The 21177-nt window shown below is 45.2% G+C and overlaps 1 protein-coding gene across 3 annotated transcripts in view; it reads left to right on the top strand.

Moving 5' to 3' along the window:
- Positions 1-10136, top strand: part of MAP2K3 (mitogen-activated protein kinase kinase 3) — a 65835-nt gene extending 55699 nt beyond the window's left edge. For all 3 annotated transcript variants that reach the window (XM_080981218.1, XM_080981219.1, XM_080981217.1), the window contains exons 10-13: positions 2018-2095; positions 2927-3066; positions 4868-4913; positions 5779-10136. In XM_080981218.1, the coding sequence (XP_080837344.1) occupies positions 2018-2095; positions 2927-3066; positions 4868-4913; positions 5779-5862 (348 nt within the window). In that variant the 3' untranslated portion in view covers positions 5863-10136. The remainder of the gene's footprint in view (positions 1-2017; positions 2096-2926; positions 3067-4867; positions 4914-5778) is intronic.
- Positions 10137-21177: the final 11041 nt, after the last annotated feature.

Raw genomic sequence — 21177 nt, 5'->3', positions numbered from 1 at the left:
GTAGACACACAAAGAAGGGCCGCAGGTGATGACTGCAGGGTCCAGGTGGGTTCATATGAGGTCCTTGAGGTATTGCGATCCTGAGCTGTTAATAATAATAATAATAATAATAATAATAATAATATTTTATTTATACCCCGCCCTCCCCAGCCAAGGCCGGGCTCAGGGTAGCTAACAAGCAATAATAAAAATAAGTTGAATGAATACAACTTAAAAACAAAATTAAAATACAACATTAAAATATTGAAGCAATATTATATTGTTATCATTATTATACAATAATACCAGGCCCTGGGATCTTTGGATAAAGGGTGGTAATATAAATTGTATCAATAATGGGAAACCAGTCCGATAAAATTACTAACAGCAGTTTCATGCTATAGAATGGCAGGCATGGAAAACAAAATTATAAGTTAGCTCAAATGAATTCTGGCGAGTTTCACGTGCACAATATTTAGCTGCTCTGGAAGGAAGAGATGGATGCGTTCGTATCTGAAAGGACCCCCCAAAAATCATAAAATGCATTTGATCACCCTGGGATTTTCCATAAAGTGAGTTCAAGTACAAATCTTATGTATATCCCAGGAAGAGAAGTGGTGCTTAAGTGCATGAGTTGTCAAGTTCTACTGTGATTTATAATTCGTTGGGAGCTGCCCAGAGTAGCTGGGGCAACCCAGTCTGATGGGTGGCATAAAAATTATTATAATTATAATTGTAGTAATAATTATTATTAGTCTGCCTTTCAGGATTCACAGAAACATTTACCTTGATAATAGGGGACTTCTTTGAACTTCCCATCCAAAAGTACATTTAACAGTGCCAGAATAAATGCCCCATGATGTTCAAAGAGCACACAAAGAACCCAATTCTTCCTTGGTCACTTCAACAGAATGAGTGTCACTTGGCTGAGGACCCTTTCCAGGCTGTCTTTGGGGTAAATGGGTGGGAGGGTATACAGTGGTACCTCAGGTTACAGACGCTTCAGGTTACAGACTCCACTAACCCAGAAATAGTACCTCAGGTTAAGAACTTTACTTCAGGATGAGAACAGAAATCGCGCGGTGGTGGCGGGAGGCCCCATTAGCTAAAATGGTAACTCAGGTTAAGAACAGTTTCAGGTTAAGAATGGACCTCCAGAACGAATGAAGTTCTTAACCCGAGGTCCCACTGTAGTGTTTGTCCACACGTCATTCCACTTTGTTAGTTGTTAGTTGTTCTTTGAAGTTTCTCAGCCCCACTCACCTCACAGAGTGTTTGTTGTGGGGGAGGAAGGGAAAGGAGAATGTTAGCCGCTTTGAGACTCCTTAAAGGGAGTGAAAGGCGGGATATCAAATCCAAACTCTTCTTCTTCTTCTTCTTCTTCTTCTTCTTCTTCTTCTTCTTCTTCTTCTTCTTCTTCTGTGATGCTTCCCCCGATGTGAATGGGCACGATTGCCGTCTGGAGGATAACTCTTGTGCTCTTGTAGGGCAAAGCAAAACGTATCTGGATATCTGCAGTATTAAAAACCCCCCACAGGATTTCAGCAGGAAGTTACAGTGGTACCTCGGGTTACTAACTTCATTCGTTCCGGAAGTCCGTTCTTAACCTGAGGCGCGCATTCCCCTTGATAGGCCTCCTGCGACCCCGGAAGCGGATTGCGTTTGTATCCCGGGGCAAAGTTCGCAACCCGGGACACCTGCTTCCGGGTTTGTGGAGTTTGTAACCCGAAGCAGTTGTAAGCAGGACTGTTCGTAACCTGAGGTAGTACTGTACATAATGTGCAGTCTGTCTGCCCTGAAGATTTCTGCAGGTGCAAACAGTATATTTATATCTTACCCTACCTGCAAGGAACTTGGGGAAATGGTTCTTCGCCTCCCCTTTCTATCCTTAAAACAGCCGTGCAGGGTAGTTTGCGGCTGAGAGAAGGGGTGGCCTGGCTCAAGGTGAGCTTTCGTGGCTAGGCAGGGACTTGAATCCAGCTTTCCGTAGCTCAACCACCAGACTGTGCCAAACCTTTTCAATACCTTTCCTTTGCAGCCAGAGAGAATAAACCCTGAGCTGAACCAGCAGGGGTACAATGTGAAATCGGACGTCTGGAGCCTGGGCATCACCTTGGTAAGAAATCTACGCAGAAGTGTGTCTGTGTGTAAAGGGATCAGTAATCTTGTGGGTTTAAGAATTCTGCAGTCAGGAAACACGTGAACAATGTTGGGGATCTATGAAATATATTGCATGAGATATTGTTATCTTGTTGTGGGGCTTGCCCCAATCTAGAATAGACATATGGGACTCCCTGCTACCAGATGCAGGGGTGTGTATTGGTGTAAAGGTAAAGGGACCCCTGACCATTAGGTCCCGTCGTGGCCAACTCTGGGGTTGCGGCGCTCATCTCGCTTTATTGGCTGAGGGAGCCGGCGTACAGCTTCTGGGTCATGTGGCCAGCATGACTAAGCCACTTCTGGCAAACCAGAGCAGCGCGCGGAAACGCCGTTTACCTTCCCACTGGAGTGGTACCTATTTATCTACTTGCACTTTGAGGTGCTTTCGAACCGCTAGGTTGGCAGGAGCAGGGACCGAGCAACGGGAGCTCACCCCGTCGCGAGGATTCAAACCGCTGACCTTCTGATTGGCAAGTCCTAGCGTCTGTAGTTTAACCCACAGCACCACCCGCGTCCCTGTGTATTGGTGTACTTAGCTTTAAAAGAGGATTAAAAAAAAATAATCACAGGGAGAGTTTCATCAGTGGCTACTGGGCTAATGGAGCCTCCTTGTTCCAAGGCAGGATACCTCCAAACAAGAAATGTCAGGGACATAGGACGATGAAACTGTTTCCTTCAGGCTTTCTGGTTGGCTACTGCAGCAAGCAGAAACACTGGACCAGGTAGAAGTTCCATTTGACCAGGAAGGGCTCTCTGTTTATGTTCTGTTCTGGTCTCTCCCTCTCAGATTGAAATGGCCATTCTCCGATTCCCGTACGAATCCTGGGGCACCCCTTTCCAGCAGCTGAAGCAAGTGGTGGAAGAGCCCTCGCCTCAGCTGCCTGCGGAGCATTTCTCACAGAACTTTGTGGACTTCACAGCCCAGTGGTAGGTGCCCTTTCCATCCAGGCCGCCATCTTGTCTCCCAGAATGCACTGCACCGGAGGTGATCCATTTCCCTGAAGCACAGTGCTTCAAAACACCCCCAACTTTGCATGCAGAACGTCCCTGGCATCATCTCCAAGTTGGTTTTATTGAAGTAGGTTTTACTCTTGGGCATTTTAATCTGGTCTAGGACCCCCTTGGCTGTTGGTGGTTTTAGGGACGTGTGCAATACAGCTTCTTCACCACCTGAGCTTTGCTGTTGGAGTGATTTGTAGGAAGAGGAACCTCATTTTCCCACCGTCTGTTATTAGCAGCTTGCAGTGAACTTCACCAGCATGTGAAATTCCTGGGAGAAGCATCTCTGGGTTCATGTGGATGATTCATGGGCAAACCTGTGCCTTGGGAACAAGGTGCACCTGCCAACTCTCCCCACTCCCAGCCCAGATTTACCCCTGTAGTCACTTGGTAGCAATAAGTAAACAAACAACCCCTGTGTTGCAAAATGTGACTCAGCAAAATCAAAAACAACACAATGGCCAGAAACATTTACAGTATAGAAAACTTTATGGAATAATGCAAAACATCAAAATTATCAAACTGATGAAGAACTGAACGAAACAGTAGTTGCTATCTGGAAACACTGTTCAGCAGAGTTCAGATTTGGACATTTGCTGATCATACAAAGCTTTACAAGCTTGATCTCTGCCGGGTAAAATCTGGCACCGTGACTTATTCAAGGACTTTTAGAGACTTCAGTTTGATAATTTTGATAGCGAGCTGATACCCTTCAGTATGGCAAACCCAGAAATTTGCCCTCTTGCAGCTCTGCAGAAGGCAAAAGCAGCGAAAGCAATTTTGTAGGAACAGGTGAGAGGAAATAGGGACTGTCCTTGATGAATTTGGGCAGCTGAAATGTATGCAAGTTGAAGTTATAATGTGTAATTAAAAGGCAACATAAAAGCTGCCTACAACAAGAGCAGAATACTGGGACCTGCCCCCACCCCCTTTTTTTAAAAAAACAACAATGCATGGATTAGTAAAATATGATGCAAACTATTGTTGTTTTTCCTTTTTCAAACATAACCTTTGTTAATGTTATGCAGTAATAATATAGATTGGGAGAAATGAAAGCTTCACACAGCACTTGAGTTTCTTCTGGGTCTCGGTAGGATGCATTTAATCACCAAAACATATATTACACATAACCATATATCACAAAACTAAAACTCTGTTTGCATAAAACAACCTGATGAGTATTCAGGGCTATATTAAAATGCCACACAAATGGCTTCATTACAGTGGTGCCCCGCAAGACGAATGCCTCGCAAGACGGAAAACCCGCTAGACGAAAGGGTTTTCCGTTTTTGAGTTGCTTCGCAGGACGAATTTCCCTATGGGCTTGCTTCGCAAGATGAAAATATCTTGCAAGTCTTGAGATTTTTTTTTCGCTTTTCGCCCCCTTTATCTAATTGCTAAGCCTTTAATAGCCTTTAATAGCCTTTTAGCAGCTAATCCGCTAAGCCTTTAAGCCTTTAATAGCCGTTAAACCGCTAATAGCGCTAATCCGTTAAGCCGCTAATAGGGTTGCTTCGCAAGACGAAAAAACCGCTAGACGAAGACTCTCGCGGAACGGATTAATTTCGTCTTGCGAGGCACCACTGTACTATGAAAAAGTTATATTTTATGTTTACTTCCTTCATAGCAACATAATACCTATCCAGCGTTCCTTTAAAGTTCTTAATGTTTTGTACAGCCGACCTCTTAACTCTCAAAAATTTTCTTTCCTTGTTTTTCGTTCTCTCAGTTTGAGGAAGAATCCTGCCGAACGATTGAGTTATGTGGAACTCATGGTGAGTGTCTCTCCTTCCTTCTCCAAATTTGGTTAAGGCTTATGTGGTGCCAGCAAGGAATTAATAGAATTGTAGAATTGGAAGGGACCACGAGTCATTAATAATAATGCATTTTATTTATACCCTGCCCTCCTGGCCAGAGCCGGGCTCAAAGCGGCTAAGAGTAAAAACATAATGGGGGGGGGGGGGTGACCAATTTAAAATACAGGTTCAAAATGCAATTTAAAAGCAGCCTCATTTTAAAAGTAGCCCATAGATCAAAAACCATAAGGGGAGAAAAACATAAGGGTCAGACTGAGTCCAAACCAAAGGCCAGGCAGAACAGCTCTGTCTTGCAGGCCCTGCGGAAAGATGTCAAGTCCCACAGGCCCTAGTCTCTTGTGACAGAGCGTTCCCCCAAGTCGGGGCCAGTACTGAAAAGGCCCTGGGCCCTATTTGAGACCAATCTAACCACCTTGCGACCTGGGACCTCCAAAATGTTGTCATTTGTGGACCTTAAGGTCCTCCGCGGGGCATACCAGGAGAGGCGATCCCGTAGGTCCAACCCACTGCAATGCAGGAATCTTTTGCCCAACGTGGACCTCAAATCCGTGACCCTGAGATTAAGAGTCTCATGCTCTACCTACTGAGCTATCCAAGAAATGACTGCCCTTCATTGGAGGATTTTACACAGAGTTTGGACGGCCATCTTATCAGGGACTCTTTAGTTGTGTTTCCTGCATTGCAGGGGGCTGGACCAGATCCCCTTTGGGGGCTGCCTTCCAAGTCCACGATTCTATGACTACCTCTTCCTTTGCTCCTTGTGCAAGATGAGACCTCTTTTCTCTCCCTGTTCCAAACTGATACCATTCTCCTTTCCCAACAGGCCCACCCGTTCTTCACTATGCACGACACCCGCGAGACTGATATGGTCTCCTTCGTCACAGAAATCCTCGGAGACGACTCCTAAAAGTCCCACGGAACCTCGCCATCGGAACAAAAGAACCAGCCCTGCCTTCTCCTGGCGGGGAGAGAGAACGGAATAAGGATTTTTATAGCACCAACTGTGGTTTGCACAAAAGAGAATGAATGTCTTCGCTGCTTCCTCCCCATCCCACCCCAAATAATTTTTCTCTTCCCTCCCACCCTATTTCTCAGCATCATGCTGGACTTAGAGAGCGATTTTATTATTATTATTTAACAAGAGGCCTCTATGAATGACATGTTTGTGACATGTAGAAGTCTTCGATCCCAACTGTAGCCACGCACAATCTGCTTAAGGGTTGAAGGGTGCTCAAGACAACTCCCCCTCGGGTGGGTTTTGAGAAAAGCACGTTGTGTTACTTTTAAAACCAGGCGCCTTTTTGAAATGCAGCTGTGTGTGTGTACGTGTGTGTGTGTGTGTGTGTGTGTGTCTATGAGCATGTGTACTTGGAGAGATCTGAGCCCATCTAAAACTGCATACAAAACCACAGCAGCCACAGAAGTGTCACCTGTCGCAGGTTAACCAGCAGAGCTGCGGGGCTGGTTGCTTTTTGGGTGGTGTCCCGTCATCTTGCAAGCGGCAGATCGCATTAAAATAAGAATAAAAAAAAACCTCAGTAGATCACGAGGCTCTTAATCTCAGGGTCGTGGATTTGAGCCTCACGTTGGGCAAAAGATTCCTGCATTGCAAGAGGTTGGACTAGATGCCTCTCGTGGTCCCTTCCAACTCTATGATCTGATATCTATGAACTGAACCCACACCCCAGTTACTCCCTGTATGTCGAAAACTAGCTCTTAGAGCAGAATGGAAGAGTTATTTAAATGTTCTCCACTGTGGAAGTCTGGGAAGGACTCTCACCTATAATTCTGTTTTTAACACGACTCTTAGTTTTGTTATCGCCCCCAAACATTTACTCATTTAATGCTAACAGCCGTTTTTCTTAGATCTAGACAGACGTCTCCTTCAGTTTTCCACAGCTAACTGTAATATATTATCAGTTTCTTTTAAATGCTCTGTCCAGTCACAGTTGTGTGGCAAAATCAGTAGACACACACATACACAAACCCCTCTTTAAGCACAAGCAGAGAGTCCCCCTCTCCAAAATTGCTCTGGAAGCAGTGATTGAGTTGAGCAGCCATCTCTCTGCTGACCTAAGACCACAGGTGCATCCTGCTGTCGGACTGCCATACCCATCATCCCTCACCTGTTGACCATGCTCTCTGCTGGGGTTGATGGGATTGCTAGTCGAGCAACGCTTTGAACACCACGTGTTTCCCACCCCTGCTATAGAAAGAGTCCCAGGGACAGGCAGGCAGTTCATAGCCATATTTAACGTAGTGGAGGGAAGAATCTAACGTCCAGATTTATCTAACAAATCCCCAGATCTTTCTTTCTTCCTTTTTAATGAAAAGAGCAGTTGAATGTGGGGTGTCTATATGTATTGGGGTGGGGCATATTGACAGTTCCTCTGCTGTCTCCCCCCTCCCCAAAGTTCACATACACAAACCAGCTTCAGTACCACCCAGCCAGTCGGTGACGATGGGAGTTGTAGTCTTTTTAAAAAATCCACAGACACTTTTTCATCTGCGACACATTGCCGGGTAGAAGCATCCATGTCGGTTTCCCCACCACGGGGACAAGCAGACTTGCTTTTTCTGTCATGCCAGCTAATGCCTGCACATGGGGAAGTTGTGAGTCAGGTTGTCCAGTGTTGGGTGTGCTAAATGGCAGTCCCTGTCTGGGATTTCTCAGGCAGTGCCCATTTCCATTTCTACCTGGAAATGCTGGGATTTGAACCTGGGACCTTCTGCATGCGAAAGCCAGGTTCTCTACCGCTGAGCTAGGGACCGCCTCCTTTTGTTCATCTGTCTCATCCTCTCGGAAAAGGTGCTTACCAACACAGTTGACACTTGTTGCTAAGTTGTACTCTAATGCCCTGCCCACAACCGACAAAAGGGAAGCGTTTACCTGTGATATTATGTAGCCCCACTTGGTTTCTGTGGATTACGTCTCTCTCCCCTCTCCTAAACACACGTGCAAGTCATATCCATTATTATCTTCCTTCTTTCTTATATATTTGTACATATAAATTATATTTTGAAAACTCAGCATTATGCCCAGGTGGGAATAGGTTTGGCAAAACAACCAGCAATTTTACTTAGACCAACCAGCCTTAGGGAGTGTTGGCGAAGCGTTGTGGTTCAAAGGGGAAAAAACAAGCCACCTAATTTTTAACGGGTCCTTTTTAAGAAGCATCCCTGGATTCTTAAAAGCATGCCTTGGGTCTTCAAAAGTGGCCACCTCCTCTGGAGAAATTAGGTTTCCATCCTTTGCTCTCCCTCCTACCCCCAACCCCAATAATGTTCCTCAAAGTTCTCTGCCTTAACTACTTTTGTAATTCTGTGGAATAAGGTCCAGGGTTCTGGAACCGTAGGAATGCAAGCAGGATCAGGCCAAAGCTCCATCATTGACCAACCACATCCCTCTGGGAAACCTGCAAGTGGGGAGCTAAGGGCTCTTGACTCCTGTTAGGGCCGGTCCTGCCATTTGGCAGAGTGAAGTGTCTGCCTCAGATTACATCTGCCGAGGGGCTGGGAGCAGCTACAGAGTGGTACCTGCATGCCTCCTAAGCTAGCAAGCTGATTTTGGGGGCAGTTGAGGAAGCAGTTCCATCACCGGTGCTGAAGTTTGACCCCATTTGCTCTGTACATTTGAAGTAGCCTCCTCCTACTTTAAACAATGCCAGAAACTGCTGAGAGCTGTTGGGAGAACCCCATTCAACTCGCAGAGTCCCTTGGGGAAGATGGATTGGCTGCTAAACAGCTCCTGAGAACTGTAGCTTCTGCATGTGATGGGCGTGGAGTTACTTTTGGCCTTCCAGTTGTTGCTGACCCACAACTCCTGGGATCAGTGGCCTCGCCGGGGCTGATGGAAGTTGTATTTCAGCAAAGGTTCCCCACGCCTGGTATATGGAATGGGTGAGGAGAGGTGGTGCCACCTGCTTTCACGCTGGCAACACAATGCCGTCACTGGCTGTGTTGTCTTTCCACACCTGGGCTTCAGTAGCCGTGCCGCCACTGAAAGTGGAGGTGGTATATTGCCATCATGGCTCCTATTACTTTGCCCAACCTCCCTTCTTGTAGCCACCAAAGCCCAGAGGCTATTGCTTTAGCAACCTCCTTAAATTAAATAGGTGTCGTTTGATCAAGTTGTTCTTTTGTCTGTCCCGAAAAACCCATGCCTTCAGCATTTTTAATGTTTTATTTTTTAAAAAAGATGATGAATCACTTTCCATTTTTCTCCTGAATTCCCCCTCCTTTCATCTCTTCCTAAGGCAAACTGCTGCACTTTTGTCATGGGTTAGCCCTGCAAGTGTCGTGTGGCAGGTTTTTTGAATTGCAGGTGTTGTATAATTTTTATCACTCGTCTTTATTTTTAACGTTGCTGTTGTACTTTTCTGGAAAATATCCCCCATCCTCCTCTTCCTTCAAAGCTTCCGTGATTTATTTTTTTTAACTGCATGGTTTTAGATTTTCAGCCTTGTTTTCTCCACTTTTATATCCACCCCCACCCCACTTTTTCCAATAAAAACCTGGTTTGAGAAAGCGAGAGTGACTCCATTTTGAACACCCAATAAACAAAATGGCTGCTTCCCCACTAGTGAGCATCCAGGCCAAGGGGCTAAACGCAGCCCATGTGCCCCCTCTGTCCTGGCCACACCCATAACTGACCTTACCTCACACACTTGTTGAGTGGTTTTTGCCTGACTGGAATGTGTCCAAATAATGCCTCTCGCTTGCCTGGATGGTGAATGGTGTGTGTGTGTGTGTGTGTGTGTGTGTGTGTAGAAGTTAGCCTATTTTATGTAGGTAAAATTCACATTCAGCGTTTGCCTCTGGCCCTGCCCGCTCCCAGAACGTGGCCCACCAAAGGTTGCCCACTACGGAATGTGGCCCTCAGCCTGAAAATGCTTTCCTGCCCTTGTTACATGAGCTGGAACTACGTGGAGCCAGAGAGAACCTTCTGGGTTGATCTTAGTTTAGAGAGAACCACATACCTCTCTAAACTACACTGCAGCTTGCTTGCTTTTTCTCCTCCGCTTCCCCTACCCCGCCTGGGTCCTTTCCAAAAAAAGGCTCACCGGTGGGGATGGAAAATGGTTTTGTATCTAGGAAAGGACTGGATGCTTTTATGAATTGGAAGAATTGGTATATAGCAACGAACTTGGTCATTGGTTTTCAATAAAATAAGCCACCCAACCCAGTTTCTTCTGTGATTTTTTTTCCCTTACAAACACTTTAAATAAAAGTAACAGCCAAGCTTTCCTTGATGATGTGTTCTTACTCCAAATCAGTGTTTCTCAAACTTGGGTCCCTCTCCAGCTGTTTTTGGACTACAACTTCCATCATTCCCGACCACTGTTCCTGCTAGCTAGGGATGATGGGAGTTGTAGTCCAAAAACAGCTGGAGAAACAATGTTCTAAAGCTGCTCGCCATCACAACTCTTAAATCTTGCATTAATTCCTAGCTGGGGGAAGAGAACTGCTTGCTTAAGGTATCCTTGGTTTGAACCAAATCGTTCTGTCCATTGCTATAATGTGTTGTCATTATTCTGTGATGAGTTGCACACCTAGATCAGAGCTGATCCTGATTTGCTATATCTCCAGACTGCCTTACATGTTTACAGAACAACTTACAGAAAACTGTTAAATCCAAATGTTTTTAAAATGTATATTCACCAAGGCACGTGTACAAAGGCTTTTCACGCTGCTGTTCATTTTTGCAACATGACATGGATGCAATAATAGTGCAATAGCGGTGGATTTACACTGGGCTGTTGACAAATCATTCTGCTCTATTAGTTCTGCAATACTTCTCCCATGTTAATTGCATTACTGCTATTTGGAGGGGTCCCGCTGCATGACAAAATAAGGGCAATAAACAAATTAAACCGAAGCATCACTTGTATAAAATGCTACAGGATTTCAGCAGGAAGACACAGGATGGGGAACAAAGCAAGTACGTCTGCCACAAAACATTTGCAGGTGCAAAAGGTATTGGAATAATCATGTATAAGCACCCCAGTATCAGCAGGAGCAGAAAACCACCATGAATGCCTAAGCAGGAGTGGCCCGCTGTCTCCTGACTTATTCCCAAATTCCTGGTGGAACTTAAAATGTCATCTACTATTGCCATCGTTTTATCATTTCATGCAGTAGAAAGTGCAGGCTAACCAGCAGATTAAATGCAGAGTGCAGATGGGGCCTAGTTCCTTCTCCCCTAGTTCCTTATTCTTACCCATGTTGAATTTATCCCTTAAAGCAAGGAATTAAGTGCCATTTGCCTTTTTCACAGTTGGAAGAGGAGTTGTAGGAGGTACTTCAAGAGTGTTATCACATCATTTTGACAAATGCCTTCAGAATTGGGTACCGTATCCCTATTAATCTTTTATTCATAGCAGCACAGCTTCAAAAGAGAAGGGGCTTTGTGCTTATTTTTAAGCATTTTTGTCTACTCAAAGTGGCTTAACGATGCCAAAGTTGTCTTCCCGGTGAATGTAATAAATGCATACCGGGGCAAGTGCAAGAAATTCCATTTGATGCTTTTGTGAAATGATCCATTTTTAACTGCAGCCACCCCACCCCCCCGGTAACCGCAATACCTATGTTCAGGCTGGAATTTTAAATTCTTCAAGGAAAACACAGCTTTGTTGTCGTTTAGTCGTGTCCGACTCTTCATGACCCCATGGACCAGAGCACGCCAGGCACTCCTGTCTTCCACTGCCTCCCACAGTTTGGTCAAACTCATGCTGGTAGCTTCAAGAACACTGTCCAACCATCCCGTCCTCTGTCATCCCCTTCTCCTTGTGCCCTCCATCTTTCCCAACATCAGGGTCTTTTCCAGGGAGTCTTCTCATGAGGTGGCCAAAGTATTGGAGCCTCAGCTTCAGGATCTGTCCTTCCAGTGAGCACTCAGGGCTGATTTCCTTCAGAATGGATAGGTTTGATCTTCTTGCAGTCCATGGGACTCTCAAGAGTCTCCTCCAGCACCAGAATTCAAAAGCATCAATTCTTTGGCAAAAACACAGCTTAAGCCACCCCAAAATAAGATATTGGAGCAGTCCAAATTATTTGCCTATGTATGTACATGGAAAATAATACATCTAGCTGAAAGGCAACACATGGAGATCTCCACTGATCATTGCAATGTATCCCTAATTATAACTATTGCATAATTATAATTAGGGATACATTGCAATTATAATTATTATTGCATAGTTATAAGATTATTGTATAATTGTAGAAGGAGGAGTGGCTGTGAGGGGATGTGGCTGTGAGAGTATTGGTGCAAAATAAATAAATTCCTGGATGCCAAGATCCAAGTTTGGGGCAAGTAGTCTTTGGTGAGAGAACCTCAGCAGATATTTAAAGTCACAAAGTATGCAGCAAAGTAAATTGTGAAAATATAGGCTGTTGGTCCTTTAAAATATGACCCTCCAAGTGAGTTCCAAAATGTCTCCTTAAACAGTGTCTTTCCAAAGTTTCCCTCCTCACTCATCACAGGAAAAATGCGGCATATATGTTAAGTTAAAAATTGGTTTACTTGCAAAGCCTTCAAAGGTCATGTTCATGTGCTTCAGAAAAATTGCAGAGGCGGTAGAACTTAGTTTAGTTACAAAGTGGTAAAGGTTCCTAGATTATTGGTATATGAACTCAAAAGTGGCTGGTGAGAGCCGTACAGAAGAGCTGGAGCAACCAGCCCCAAGCTCCTGAGCTTCTCAGGTAGGCAGATCTGATTACCTATTTCCTCCCAAGATAAGGGGAAGTAACATAGCTAGGCCTGGCAGGACAGCTTACTTTATGGTTTTAACCCCTTCATGCATTAATTAGATTTAAGCATGTTGGCTATACAAGACTGGCTATCCCACAGAGGGGACTATCATGAAGGGACCCTGTACTTCTGAATTCGCCACTATACACTGCTGCTTGCACCTGAGTAGACAAAAAATGCACATTGTGTCTCCACTCACAGGTGCTATTCATCCCATCAGGCACTGCGACACAGCTTCCCTTACTTGTTGGCCATTGTCTGGGAAATTTTCTGATCATTATAAGAAAGTGATATCCAAACTTTCCCATCATTCACCACTAGAGGGTGCTGTTGACATATGTTTGCCCCTCTACATTGTACCATAGAAGATTGCACTGTGAAACAGTATTAACCATGTCTGCTCAGAAATAAGTCCTATTGAATTTGACGGGGCTTCCAGGTGAGTGGAGCTGGGATTGTAGGCTTCATTTGCTAACTAGCTATCACAACCGTAGATCCCACTTTTCCACCAAGATGCTGATGGCACTGTACCTGCCACCATCCCGTTTTTATTCTCACAGTAACCCTGAGAGGTATGCCAGACAGCAAAAAACGTGTTTATTAATCAAAACTACATGCAAAACATGCTTACTGAGAAAGGATAATATTAAAATGCAATTTTTAATAAATATTTTTATAAGAAAACCCACCTCCACTTCCCTGGCGGTAAAAATAGAATTTTAGGCATTTTTCTGTCTCGAGAGACAATGGAGTTTGCTTTCGGGGGTGAAGTCAAAGCACTGTGTTAGCAGCAACAAAGTGACCTCCCCGGAGTGCAAGCCTGGGCAGTGTGAATGGGGGTCCTGGGCTGCCCAGAAGTCACCCCCCCCCCTTAGCATCCCTGATACGGACCAAAGGAAAGCAGAGCAAGACGTTTGGCCCCAGCTTGGCTGAAGGAGTTGCCGGAAGGAGGCGTACAAGGCACCATCCAACTGTCTTAGGAACCCCACTCTGGATTTGTGTAGCATTTACTCAGCCTTTTCTTCTCCCGAAGATGTCCCACAAGGCAGAGGGTACAGATTTTTCCTTGGGTTTACTCCCAAAGCCTTTCTCACAAATGAGTTTAGCCTCAAGGCCATGGACGTTTAACACCAGAGTTTTCCTTCTAGATGGGTTTCCTTCCCAGGTGGACAAGCCCCATCTGCCCCTCACTTCCCTCTACAGCACGTGCACAAGCCACCTTCTGGACCACTGGACCTGCTATTGGTCTTGTCTACTCAATCGACCACAGCCTGTCTTTGCATGCAGGGGTAGTCCCTAACTCACTGAGGGTTTGAGACCCATTGGTTCCCGTCACCTGGCTTAGCCAGCCAGTCAAAGCCTAAATAGGTACTGCTCCGGCGGGAAGGTAAACGGCATTTCCGTGCGCTGCTCTGGTTTGCCAGAAGCGGCTTAGTCATGCTGGCCACATGACCCGGAAGCTGTACGCCGGCTCCCTCGGCCAATAAAGCGAGATGAGCGCTGCAACCCCAGAGGCGGTCATGACTGGACCTAATGGTCAGGGGTCCCTTTACCTTTACTTTTATGGAGTCTCAAAGCGGCTAACAATCTCCTTTTCCCTCCCTCCCCCACAACAAAGACTCTGAGAGGTGAGTGGGGCTGAGAGACTTCAGAGAAGTGTGACTAGCTCAAGGTCACCCAGCAGCTGCATGTGGAGGAGTGGGGAATCGAACCTGGTTCACCGGATTACAAGTCAACTGCTCTTAACCGCTACACCACACTGGCTTTCGCAGGACTCTCCTTGGAAGTGCCCTGTAATTTGAATTTTACCACTGCTCCACAAAGGTTTTAACTATAGCAAATAGCCACATGCCACCACCCACCTGATTTGTGTCAAGACCTGTGACTGGATGCCACCACCCACCCAGTTTACAATGAGGCCTGTGATTGGTGCTCCTGACCCATCTCCCAACTCCTCCGCTTTCAGCCCTGGCCTATCAGTGGATGTGGACAAAGGCTTCTGTACTGCCAGGATTCCAGCTTTGTTCTCTCCCCCTTTGCTGTCGTAAAGGAAGTGTGGGATACAACAATATGCATTGTTGCTCTAACACAAGTCGTTTGTTGTCATTGTTGCAGCGGGGACGGGACGCGATTGGGTGGGAACAGGGGTGGAGACCATTGCTATTGTTCCCCCTTTACAATGGGGCCATTGGTCACCGGAGGCCATGGAAGTCTTGGCAGGGGGGGGGGCCTCCACCCACAGTGGGCGAAGCAGAAGCCACCAGATGGTGCGACTGAAGAGCAACTCTTTCTTGTTCTCCAGGAGGGAGGGCTCTTGAGAGACAACGCTAGCAGGGAACAGGGTGCTGCCCTGGACCGGTTGGATGCAGAGGCGTTCTGGGAGGAACCAGCTGGAGAACCATCCAGGGAAGAAGGCTCAGATCCTGGGGAGTGGTGGTGGGACGACCCTGGGTGGTCAGAGGCAGAAGAGGGAGAACATTGGAAAGAGGTGTTGGAAGCTGAAGAGGTAACAGGACTTAGTGAGCAGGGAGAGTCCGGAAGCAGAGGGAGAAGTTGAAGTAGGAGAGGAGGAGGGCCAAGAGTCAGAGATGAGTCTAGCTAATAATAATAATAATAATAATAATAATAATAATAATAATATTTATACCCCACTCGTCTGGCTGGGCTTCCCCAGCCACTCTGGGCAGCTTCTAACAAAATATTAAAATACAATAATGCATCAAACATTAAAAGCTTCCCTAAACAGGGCTGCCTTCAGATGTCTTCTAAAAGTCTGGTAGTTGTTTTTCTCTTTGACATCTGGTGGGAGGGCGTTCCACAGGGCAGGTGCCACTACCGAGAAGGCCCTCTGCCTGGTTCCCTGTAATTTGGCTTCTCGCAGTGAGGGAACCACCAGAAGGCCCTTGGCGCTGGACCTCAGCGTCCGGGCTGAATGATGGGGTGGAGATGCTCCTTCAGATATACTGGTCCGAGGCCATTTAGGGCTTTAAAGGTCAGCACCAACGCTTTGAATTGTGCTCAGAAACGTACTGCGAGACAATGTAGGTCTTTCAAGAATGAAGAGTCACAAGTGTCTCTCCCTCTTGCTGCAAGCCTGGGCAGCCCAGGACCCCCGTACCCACTACCCAGGCTTGCACCCTGGGGAGGTCACTTAATATATCTTTTTTATATCCCACCCATCTGGCTGGGTTTCCCCTGCCACTCTGGGCAGCTTACAACATATATAAAAACACAATGAAACATCAAACATTAAACACAAAATATCCTCTACAAGGAACAAACCAACCAATAACTCAATAGAAATGGATAACAACAATAATAAAAATACAGGGGTACCTCAGTTGTCAAACGTAATCTGTTCCGGAAGACTGTTTGACTTCCGAAACGTTTGACAATCGAGGTGCAATGGGCATACAAAACTGGGCATAAAAATGCTGCTTATTGATTTGATTTGAACTGTGTGTGAATTTTTATTGCAGGTTTTTAAACAACAACAACAAATAAAGAGCAAAATGATGTTGAACAGGGAAGAACTGAGTTTAAAATCGAAAAATCCAGAAATTGGGAGATCTGTCCATTCCTCGGCTGAAGTCTCCATGCTGGAACAGTCCAACTTACACAGGTCTTCCTTCCCCTCTCCTTCAATTACAAACTTAATAGCTACATCAAGAAGCATTAAAAATGCATTAGGCCCCAGTAAGGAAAGGAACAGAAGAGAGAGAGAGAAATCCATCATTTTAAAATTACTTTATTAGCTCAAAAGGGTTTTATTTCACCCCCTTTCTTTTTTTAGACACTGACCAAAAACAAACAAACAAAAAAAAAAAAAAAACGAAAAGAAATAAGGTTTCGGCTGTTTCCCAAAGTCCCCAGATGCATTTGCTGTTCCCGGCTAAACTATATTATTTCAGACTTGCTGTGCCAAAAAACAGGAGCTTGATTTAATTGAACTTTCTCTTCCTCAATGGACCAGAATTCTAAGGATGCTCTCACAAAACATAGGTGTTTCCTAGAGAGCAGTAAGCGGTGTATCTACACTGACCTGTGTAATGTTATTAGGACGATATTAGATAATGTCGTTCTAAAACATCACAGGGCGTACTCGTAAATTAGAGCGGCTTTTTTTTTTACCTTTGTTTTGTGTGTGTGGTCAAATCGTTGTCTCCCTGCTGCTGGTAGCTGGTTGCTCTGCAGAGCTCTCTGGGGTCTCATTTTAATAACGCGTTACGAAGGTTAAAAGTGGGACTTTGTGTGTCCAAATACGCTATGTAAACCATTCCTTAACCCTTCCTTAATGCTAAAAACCATGACTGTAGGTCTGCCCCAAGGATACATAGTTTTCCATGGGAACGAGAAAGGGAGATCTTCCATGATTAGGAGAGCATCTGCAAGCGTCACTCGGAGGATTGGTCTGGGCTAGTTTTGCCATGAATAAGAGCAAAGAAGGAATGCTGAGGCGAAAGGGCTTCAGTAGACTTAGGCATGTTGCTTATACGAGGCTGGCTATCCCACAAAAAGTGAAAATAGTGGTGGTTTGCCTTTAAATGCGTCCTGAGTTGAATTCCCCTCTCATCCCTATACCTAAAGGAGCGTCTCTCATTGCGAGAAGTGAGGTTACAGGGAACCAGACAGAGGGCCTTCTAGGTAGTGGCGCTCACCCTGTGGAACACCCTCCCTTCAGATGTGAAGGAAATAAGCAGCTATCTTATCTTTAAAAGACATCTGAAGGCAGCCCTGTTTAGGGAAGTTTTTAATATTTAATGCTGTATTGTTTTTAACACTCGATTGGAAGCCGCCCAGAGTGGCTGGGGAAACTCAGCCAGATGGGCGGGGTATAAATAAATTATCATCATCATCATCATCATCATCATCATTATCCCTACTAATAATTAAGTAGCAAAAACAAAATTCCATCATTATACGCCTCAAAATTCCACAGTTATTCAAACTCTGCTTGGAAGTTGTGAGTTGCTCACCCCTCTTAACAGGGCTGTCTTTAGCAGATGTGACACCAGGGTGCAGATATCCGCTCAGCGCCCCCAAATTACCACAGATAGTGGGGGGGGGGGGATGAGCTGTGTACTGCCAGCCATGGGGTGGGTGGGTGTGCAACTCTCCCCAGCCGCTGCGGGAGAGCAATCCCCGTGGAGGCTTGGGAGGCAAGCTGCATGTCCGCCAGCCATATGTTTGATGGGGATTAGCTGGCGTGCGTGCAGGGAAAGTAGAGGCCGCTGGGAAAGCCTCGCAGCTCCCTCACTCGCTGGAGCGCCCCTGAGAGGCTGGCACCCTGGTGCAACGAACCACTAAGCCGTATGGGGAAGACGGCTCTGCCTCTTAACTTTGTTTCTATAGACAAGGATGGGGGAACATACAGCTCTTCAGATGTTGCTGGAGTACAGTTCCTGCCATCCCTGATCGTTGGCTTGGTCTGGCAGGAGTTGGTCCTGCCACACCCAAAAAGCCACAGGTTCCCCTTTCCTGCTATATAGTAGGAAAAGTTCCAGGTGCTTCATTTTGTTACAGTACACACGCACTGTTGAAAAGCACAGCAGCAGGGCTGGTATTAAAGGAAGAAGTTGGCAACCTCCTTTGGAATCGACTGTGGGGTATTTAAAGAAAGGTTAGTGCAATGTGGGAGGCCTATTTGTGGATCTGGAAAAGCACCAGGAAGGCATGTTGAAGCAATTAGACCATCTCAAGGCAGAATAACCTGAAATAACCTTTCTAAAAATAAGGCGAGAGTCCCCGCGGCATCTTAAAGAGTAACAAATATATTAGGGCATAAGCTTCCGTAGAGCCCATAATAAATCGGTTAGGGTCCCTCGGGACTGTTGTTCCGCGCTGCAGGTGACTTTTCCAGCATGTTCTTAAGGCCCAATAATATTGCATTAATGGTGGGTTTATCCTGCTTTAGTTTCTTCTGCAATGCTTCTACAGTGCAACGAACATCGTTGCCATCCAGAGAAGATGTGGCACAATCGAAAAAAGCATTTGTAGTACAGAAAGTTGCAGGGCTTCAGCTGCAAGAGTTCTGATTGGAAGCAAAGTATACGACACGATACCAAAGAAACAAGACTGGCAAGAAAAACTGGTGTACGCCGAAATGGCAAAACTAACTGGGAAACTAAGAGACAAGGACAATAGAGACTTTAAAAAGTATATGTTGTATTTACAGAAATATTGTAAAGAAGTGGACTCACTAGCAGGGTTTGAGTGAACACTTACAATTAAGAAAACAAGCATAAAAGTTAAGATGTAATAATGAGAAAATAACGAAGGGTAAGATGTAATACGAAAAGGTATGGTACAACCATGCTAAGATCACACCAATATCAAACTACAGTGGTACCTCGGGTTAAGAACTTACCGTATTTTTCCGTGTATAAGACTAGGTTTTCCCCCTTAAAACTAATGTCAAAAATTAGGGGGTGTCTTATACACGGATCCATCTCCACCCATTTTCTTAAATCTGGGTCCCCAAAAATAGGGGGCCTCTTATACATGGGGGCGTCTTATAGATGGAAAAATATGGCAATTCATTCCAGAGGTCCATTCTTAATCTGAAACCGTTCTTAACCTGAGGTACCACTTTAGCTAATGGGGCCTCCTGCTGCCGCTGCACGATTTCTGTTCTCATCCTGAAGCAAAGTTCTTAACCCGAGGTACTATTTCTGGGTTAGCGGAGTCTGTAACCTGAAGCGTCTGTAACCCGAGGTACCACTGTAAATGATTAAAAAATTAGGGTAGAATAAAACAAGCAAGAGAAGTAAATATTTAAAGAACCAGAAGCGGAAGTTGAGGGAAGTCACGGGAGGAAAGGTGGAGGAGAATGGGATTTATATATTCTTTTTGTGATGATAATGATTGTGTTGAATATAAAATTGTAAAACTTAATAAAAATTATTTAAAAGGAAACAGTGTATGACTGCCCCTGGACATCTTGAAACGGAAATGGTAATGAAATCGGGATCTCGTGTGACCTCCCCGACAACATCACGAGCACAATCATGAATGTGTAATAAAGATCATCTGCAGGGGACCCAAGTCTTTAAGGTGCCACGGGATTCTTTGTTTTTGCAGCAAGAGACTGATGCCGCTACCCCTCTGGAAACTTTCTAAAAATAATACCCGTATAACCAGAGTTCGCACTCACGAGCCTCTGCTGAACTATTTGTTCCTTCCCTTGACAAAGTGTTTCATGTTTGGATAGGACTCCCTCCTTCCCCTCCACTTTGTCCCTCTAAAACTGCACTTCTGGAATTGAGAGCAGAAAGGGTGCCAACCTCTCCTGGCCTGCCCTCCTTGGCAGGACTCCTCTGCCTTTAACAGCTGCATGTGGTTGGCAGGCAAACTCCGCACAGGAAGCTTTCTGATTGCTCAAATAAGCCTCATCTGTGAAGTTTCTGCCTGTTCTGCAGCTGCTCCAAGGAAAAACAGTCCTTCCAGATTTTTTAACAGTTATAATGTGATATATTTTATTGCCAAACGTAATGGAATAAAGTCACTATTATTGTTTTTTAAGACGGTGGTTTAAATTCCCTCTTATGTATAACCATTAAATGTGCAAGAGCCCTGTCCACCTGGACACCTTACCTACCACCCAATCTTTTTTTAAAAAATGTAATTTTATTGCTTTTACGTTTTTACAAACGTCCACAAAATAAGCAGCAGCAACAATGTGTTTGTTATTTGTTTATGTTTTATTCATTTATCAGAGAACATTTGACAGCGGAACAGACTTATTGGAAGGTGGTAGACTCTCCTTCCTATGAGGTTTTCAAACAGAGTTTGGGTGGCCATGTGTTATGTATTCAGTGGTCTGTGTTTGCCTGAGCTTGAGTCCGGACTAAGGATTCTGAGCTCCTGTGTTCTGATTTGATACATGATGTCCAATCACAGAACATTTCAGGATTTGGGCCTCTGCCATTGGCCCTTGAACTCTGAGTCATGATTTGCAGCTTGGAAGTTTAGGCAGCCAATCACGTTGGGAGTGGGAGTGGCCCAGGCTTTCAGGAATGTATATAAGCAGTTGCTTTGCCAGTTTCCCAGTTATGTAGTTCAATAAAGGTTCTTGCTGTTATCACTGTGTCTTGCCTCACGGGAACCCACCAATAATAATAGTAATAATAATTTATTATTTATACCCCGCCCATCTGGCTGGGTTTCCCCAGCCACTCTGGGCGGCTCCCAACCGAATATTAAAAACACAATACAGCATTAAACATTAAAAACTTCCCTAAACAGGGCTGCCTTCAGATGTCTTTTAAAAGTAAAATAGTTCCTTATTGCCTTGACATCTGCTGGGAGGGCATTTCACAGGGCAGGTGAAATTGAAGGGTGAAACATGTTAAAATGTTGGTGCTGACCTTTAAAGCCCTAAAAGGCCTCAGTCCTGTACACCTGAAGGAGCGTCTCCACCCCCATCGTTCAGCCTGGAAACTGAGATCCAGCGCCAAGGGCCTTCTGGCG

The sequence above is a fragment of the Podarcis pityusensis genome, assembly GCF_964106645.2.
Source record: "Podarcis pityusensis genome assembly, chromosome: 14".
Taxonomy (NCBI): Eukaryota; Metazoa; Chordata; class Lepidosauria; order Squamata; family Lacertidae; genus Podarcis; species Podarcis pityusensis.
The sequence above is the reverse complement of the archived record's forward strand: the minus strand, read 5'-3'. Positions and strand labels throughout refer to the sequence as shown.